Here is a 7,389-nt window from a genome sequence, read left to right as displayed (position 1 = left end):
TTGTGTTACTTTTTTTTTTTTTACTTTTTTTTGTTTCAATTTTTTTTCAACAGGAGGAAAAAAAAAGAAAAAAAAAAAAAGCACAGCTCGTATTACATACAAAAACAGCTCATTCGATAAATTGTACATACAGTGTTATAATACAGTATTTTATATAGTCCTGAAGTGCATTTTCCAAATCATCAATCCCAAGTAAAAGCCAAAAAAAAAAAAAAAAAGTACTAATAATTTGAAAAAAAATTACAAATTTGAATTTTACTAGTTTTAAAAGGAGTCATGAAACTTTAACTGATGAAATTTTTACAGCTCTACTCAAAAAGTCTACAAAAAAAAAGTATTTATCTTCTTTTACACATCCTCCCACAGCCACACCTAGCTTATTTCATACGAACAAATACATTGCAGTCATAATAAAAAAAAAAAAATTATATATATATATATATATATATATATATATATATATATATATATATATATATATATATATATATATATATATATATATATATACACACACACACACATATGGTATATATATATATATGGTATATATATATATACACATTATATATATATAGTGTATATATATATATATATATATATATATATATATATACATATATATATATATATATATATATATATTAACATGTATGGATATTGGCTTAAGCTACTAGAAAACAGTACCAACGCTGTTAGAGCCAGCATGAGGTATGGAGGTGGGCTAGCTGTACATTATATATATATATATATATATATATATATATATATATATATATATATATATATATATATATAATATTTTTAAGACCCAGTAAGTCATGCATATTTGGTGATTCTATAGGATGAAATTTAGTATATTTATTTATTTTACGACTATATATTTTAGTTCTATATCTTTTAACAACTGTAAAAAAAAAAAAGAACAAAACATCAGTTAAAGTTTAACAAAAAATTCCCCTTTTATTCTAGATATGGTACCAGGTCATTTTTAATTTTCTTGACAGCAGAAATAGAAAAATGGTAAAAAGAGGAGGGGGGAGGGGTTCCAGGATTACAGAAATTCAGAAGAGCACCGATGCGGAGATCAATATCTACGTCCCAGTTTTACTGTTTCTCGTCTGTTTATTTTTTTGATTTCTGGTCTAGTTTTAGGAATAAGTTAACGAGCAAAATTTACTTTAAAATTCCCAATTATTCAAGCATCCCCAGAACAAAGAAAAGGTCTAAAAAGGAGATAAAAAAGAAAAAGTTTGCAAAACACATGAAAAATGAACTACATTTTTTTTCCCCCGTCTAGCTGCTGTAAGGTATAGGCACTTGATAAAAGTGGCTATGTGACCTCATTTCACATCTCTAAAAAGCTTATAAAATGAATGATATCATGAGGTTAAAGATTGATACACAATTATGAAACAAAACCAAAAAATTTGAAAAAAAAAAGAAAAGTCAATAAAATTGCGATAAATCTGTAAAAAAAAAAAATTAAGAATAAAATGGTTCCTTCAATAGAATGATTTTCTAAATGCTTATGACAACTGTAAAATATGTGCCTTCTTCTGATCCGTCCGTTTGCTGGTTATAATTATAAATACTATTAGTTTGCACTTACCTGAAAACAGTAAAAATCCTAAGCTATATACTGTTCACTACTCAGTATTGTTCATTTCAGAAAAGTACTAAATTCAGCATAAGAAAAAAAACAATAAATTTACTACACTGGTTTTCTTTTAACAGTAATAAACTGACGTGAAATATTTCCTTTTCAGTTCACAGTACACACGAGAAATAAAAAAAAAAGCTCAATGTTATCGCATATTTATATATATAAAAAAAAAAAATTCTACAAAGCAGCTTAAAGCAATTTATATAATAACCTCTAAACGTAATCCCTGGTTAACAAAGTGCTTTTACAAGAATTAAACTTCTTCAAAATAACCTAGTAAAAATAGTGCTAGACTGATTCCAAGCTCACAAGTTGTATGTTCAACAATGCCGTCACATGAAGCACCAATATATATATATATTTATATAAATATACACATTTTATTTAATTATTATTATTTTTTTTTTTAGAACCTCAAAGGGGTTCACAATTAGTTAAACCCTAAGCTGCATTAAAGTATTGTTTGCCCCCTGTTGGAGCTCACAGACTTTTCCAATAAACTGGATTATTTTAATTAATTTATTTTTTTTAAATAAAATTGCATTTTTTTTTCTATATATAAAAGGGCAAGCAATCCAGAACAGACCGAGTGTAAAGATAACGGCCGCGTCCCCCATCCGCATTGACTTTTACCGCATTCACACTAAAAAGGGAAATAAAATGATCGAGGAAGGGTAAAAATTCACATCGTGTTCTATCTTGAGGGCCTTTTTTTTTTTTGGTGTTTTTGGACCTTTTGAGAAAAATAGTCAAAAGATCATCCCCCCCCCCCCTTCCCGAGTTAGCTTTAACTGATATGTCTGGTCAGCTGCCTTGTGAAGATTTCTGGATAAAGTCCGGTTTGATTTAATTAAAGGGTATAATCAGCATTGGATTCGCCCTCGGCTAGTCTCAGAATTCATTCTGCATGCCAAAAAGCAACAGGAAACCACACACGATTTCCTCCATCCCTACGATTAGCAATTCTTCCAATCATCCCTGGTGCCTCTTGTGGGTAGAGATCAGTCTATTACTGGTACAAGATACACTTTGAATACATTTCTTAGAACTTTGGAGTTATTTCTAACTGATATATCAAATGCTAAAACACATAACGCGTTACTTCGTCCGATTACACGTTGCAGGTGGATAGGTTTAGAAACCGCCGATTCGGAAGGCCCGTCACCATTTCATTCTTTTGGTCTTACAGTAAGGACATTCCGGTTTGCTAGATGCGCACAGTTCACATAAGACGTAATGCTGGCAGGGCTGCAGGACTATACTCCGGTCATTTTCACGACATACAACGCACTTCTGAGAGTGGAGCTGGAATATCAACTGGAGGAGGAAGAAAATAGCATTAAGCAAAAAAGGTTTCTGAAAAAAAAAAAAAAAACCGTACGGTATTGAACTGAAAAGAACAGTAGGGAGAATAACCATGGGAGTCACTGCTACTCTAAGCCAATCAGAATTGTGGGCGTGTCCTTAAGTATGCTAATTGACAATGTCCTTTTCAGCTGAATGCAAGCACAGTACACGCAGCATCTCGTGACCATTCTAGCATAAGATTCACGCTACTTTGTACTGTGGTTTACCAATTATTTCCCAATATATTCAGACCTCATGCACATCAAAATGTGAAAAAGTCCAATATAAAATCCTTGTGGTTTTCACAAAACTGGACAACATAACCTATATGAGAAGTACAACCAGGACTCCTCTTCGCAAGATAGGAAAAGTGTGACTGCAACATAGCCTATTGTTCAAATCAGGTTCACATGGAAAATTTGATATAGTTTTCAATATTTTGTAAGAAAAAAAAATGCAAATCTGGGGGAAATTTTATTTTTTACACTGGCTACAAGGGCTGATACTAGACTCACAACTTCTATTCCAAATATTATATATATATATATATATATATATATATATATATATATATATATATATATATATATATATATATATATATATATATATATATATATATATATATATACACATACACACACACTTTTTTGCAGTCTCAGTCTCGCTATCAATGCAGACTTATTATGAAGTTTGCATACTCCTACTCACCCCATCGAAGCTTGTATTCTCCTACTCCCCCCATCTATTGTATTATGAAGCTTGTATTCTCCTACTCCCCCCATCTATTGTATTATGAAGCTTGCATTCTCCTACTCCCCCCATCTATTGTATTATGAAGCTTGTATTCTCCTACTCCCCCCATTCTATTGTATTATGAAGCTTGTATTCTCCTACTCCCCCCATCTATTGTATTATGAAGCTTGTATTCTCCTACTCCCCCCATCTATTGTATTATGAAGCTTGTATTCTCCTACTCCCCCCATCTATTGTATTATGAAGCTTGTATTCTCATACTCCCCCCATCTATTGTATTATGAAGCTTGTATTCTCATACTCCCCCCATCTATTGTATTATGAAGCTTGTATTCTCATACTCCCCCCATCTATTGTATTATGAAGCTTGCATTCTCCTACTCCCCCATCTATTGTATTATGAAGCTTGTATTCTCCTACTCCCCCCATCTATTGTATTATGAAGCTTGTATTCTCCTACTCCCCCCATCTATTGTATTATGAAGCTTGCATTCTCCTACTCCGCCCATCTATTGTATTATGAAGCTTGCATTCTCCTACTCCCCCCATCTATTGTATTATGAAGCTTGCATTCTCCTACTCCCCCCATCTATTGTATTATGAAGCTTGTATACTCCTACTCCCCCCATCTATTGTATTATGAAGCTTGCATTCTCCTACTCCCCCCATTCTATTGTATTATGAAGCTTGCATTCTCCTACTCCCCCCATTTATTGTATTATGAAGCTTGTATTCTCCTACTCCCCCCATCTATTGTATTATGAAGCTTGCATTCTCCTACTCCCCCCATCTATTGTATTATGAAGCTTGCATTCTCCTACTCCCCCCATCTATTGTATTATGAAGCTTGTATACTCCTACTCCCCCATCTATTGTATTATGAAGCTTGCATTCTCCTACTCCCCCATCTATTGTATTATGAAGCTTGCATTCTCCTACTCCCCCCATTCTATTGTATTATGAAGCTTGCATTCTCCTACTCCCCCCATTCTATTGTATTATGAAGCTTGCATTCTCCTACTCCCCCCATTCTATTGTATTATGAAGCTTGCATTCTCCTACTCCCCCATCTATTGTATTATGAAGCTTGTATTCTCCTACTCCCCCATCTATTGTATTATGAAGCTTGTATTCTCCTACTCACCCATCTATTGTATTATGAAGCTTGTATTCTCCTACTCCCCCATCTATTGTATTATGAAGCTTGTATTCTCCTACTCCCCCCATCTATTGTATTATGAAGCTTGTATTCTCCTACTCACCCCATCTATTGTATTATGAAGCTTGCATTCTCCTACTCCCCCCATTCTATTGTATTATGAAGCTTGTATACTCCTACTCCCCCATCTATTGTATTATGAAGCTTGTATTCTCCTACTCCCCCATCTATTGTATTATGAAGCTTGTATTCTCCTACTCCCCCATCTATTGTATTATGAAGCTTGTATTCTCCTACTCCCCCATCTATTGTATTATGAAGCTTGTATTCTCCTACTCCCCCATTCTATTGTATTATGAAGCTTGCATTCTCCTACTCCCCCCATCTATTGTATTATGAAGCTTGTATTCTCCTACTCACCCCATCTATTGTATTATGAAGCTTGTATTCTCCTACTCCCCCCATTCTATTGTATTATGAAGCTTGCATTCTCCTACTCCCCCCATCTATTGTATTATGAAGCTTGCATTCTCATACTCCCCCCATCTATTGTATTATGAAGCTTGTATTCTCCTACTCACCCCATTCTATTGTATTATGAAGCTTGCATTCTCCTACTCCCCCCATTCTATTGTATTATGAAGCTTGCATTCTCCTACTCCCCCCATCTATTGTATTATGAAGCTTGCATTCTCATACTCCCCCCATCTATTGTATTATGAAGCTTGTATTCTCCTACTCCCCCCATCTATTGTATTATGAAGCTTGTATTCTCCTACTCCCCCATCTATTGTATTATGAAGCTTGCATTCTCCTACTCCCCCCATCTATTGTATTATGAAGCTTGCATTCTCCTACTCCCCCCATTCTATTGTATTATGAAGCTTGTATTCTCCTACTCCCCCCATCTATTGTACTATGAAGCTTGTATTCTCCTACTCCCCCATCTATTGTATTATGAAGCTTGCATTCTCCTACTCCCCCATCTATTGTATTATGAAGCGTGCATTCTCCTACTCCCCCCATCTATTGTATTATGAAGCTTGTATTCTCCTACTCCCCCATCTATTGTATTATGAAGCTTGTATTCTCCTACTCCCCCCATCTATTGTATTATGAAGCTTGTATTCTCCTACTCACCCCATCTATTGTATTATGAAGCTTGTATTCTCCTACTCCCCCCATTCTATTGTATTATGAAGCTTGCATTCTCCTACTCCCCCCATCTATTGTATTATGAAGCTTGTATTCTCCTACTCACCCCATCTATTGTATTATGAAGCTTGTATTCTCCTACTCCCCCCATCTATTGTATTATGAAGCTTGCATTCTCCTACTCCCCCCATCTATTGTATTATGAAGCTTGTATTCTCCTACTCCCCCCATCTATTGTATTATGAAGCTTGTATTCTCCTACTCACCCCATCTATTGTATTATGAAGCTTGTATTCTCCTACTCCCCCCATTCTATTGTATTATGAAGCTTGCATTCTCCTACTCCCCCCATCTATTGTATTATGAAGCTTGTATTCTCCTACTCCCCCCATCTATTGTATTATGAAGCTTGCATTCTCCTACTCCCCCCATCTATTGTATTATGAAGCTTGTATTCTCCTACTCCCCCCATCTATTGTATTATGAAGCTTGTATTCTCCTACTCCCCCATCTATTGTATTATGAAGCTTGTATTCTCCTACTCCCCCCATCTATTGTATTATGAAGCTTGTATTCTCCTACTCACCCCATCTATTGTATTATGAAGCTTGTATTCTCCTACTCCCCCCATCTATTGTATTATGAAGCTTGTATTCTCCTACTCCCCCCATCTATTGTATTATGAAGCTTGCATACTCCTACTCCCCCATCTATTGTATTATGAAGCTTGTATTCTCCTACTCCCCCATCTATTGTATTATGAAGCTTCCATTCTCCTACTCCCCCCATCTATTGTATTATGAAGCGTGCATTCTCCTACTCCCCCATCTATTGTATTATGAAGCGTGCATTCTCCTACTCCCCCCATCTATTGTATTATGAAGCTTGTATTCTCCTACTCCCCCCATCTATTGTATTATGAAGCTTGTATTCTCCTACTCCCCCCATCTATTGTATTATGAAGCTTGTATTCTCCTACTCCCCCCATTCTATTGTATTATGAAGCTTGCATTCTCCTACTCCCCCCATCTATTGTATTATGAAGCTTGTATTCTCCTACTCCCCCCATCTATTGTATTATGAAGCTTGTATTCTCCTACTCCCCCCATCTATTGTATTATGAAGCTTGTATTCTCCTACTCACCCCATCTATTGTATTATGAAGCTTGTATTCTCCTACTCCGCCCATCTATTGTATTATGAAGCTTGTATTCTCCTACTCCCCCCATCTATTGTATTATGAAGCTTGTATTCTCCTACTCCCCCATCTATTGTATTATGAAGCTTGCATTCTCCTACTCCCCCC

General features: G+C 35.2%; 1 protein-coding gene across 2 annotated transcripts in view; it reads right to left on the bottom strand.

Annotated features, from left to right (window-relative positions):
- Window positions 1-2,196: 2,196 nt before the first annotated feature.
- The window catches only part of UNKL (unk like zinc finger), an 84,663-nt gene continuing 79,470 nt past the window's right edge, over window positions 2,197-7,389 (bottom strand). Inside the window, exon 15 of one of the 2 annotated variants that reach the window (XM_069734295.1) lies at window positions 2,197-2,983. In XM_069734295.1, the coding sequence (XP_069590396.1) occupies window positions 2,828-2,983 (156 nt within the window). In that variant the 3' untranslated portion in view covers window positions 2,197-2,827. The remainder of the gene's footprint in view (window positions 2,984-7,389) is intronic. The other variant, XM_069734296.1, reaches the window with a different exon arrangement.

This window comes from Ranitomeya imitator, chromosome 7 (genome assembly GCF_032444005.1).
Source record: "Ranitomeya imitator isolate aRanImi1 chromosome 7, aRanImi1.pri, whole genome shotgun sequence".
Taxonomy (NCBI): Eukaryota; Metazoa; Chordata; class Amphibia; order Anura; family Dendrobatidae; genus Ranitomeya; species Ranitomeya imitator.
The sequence above is the reverse complement of the archived record's forward strand: the minus strand, read 5'-3'. Positions and strand labels throughout refer to the sequence as shown.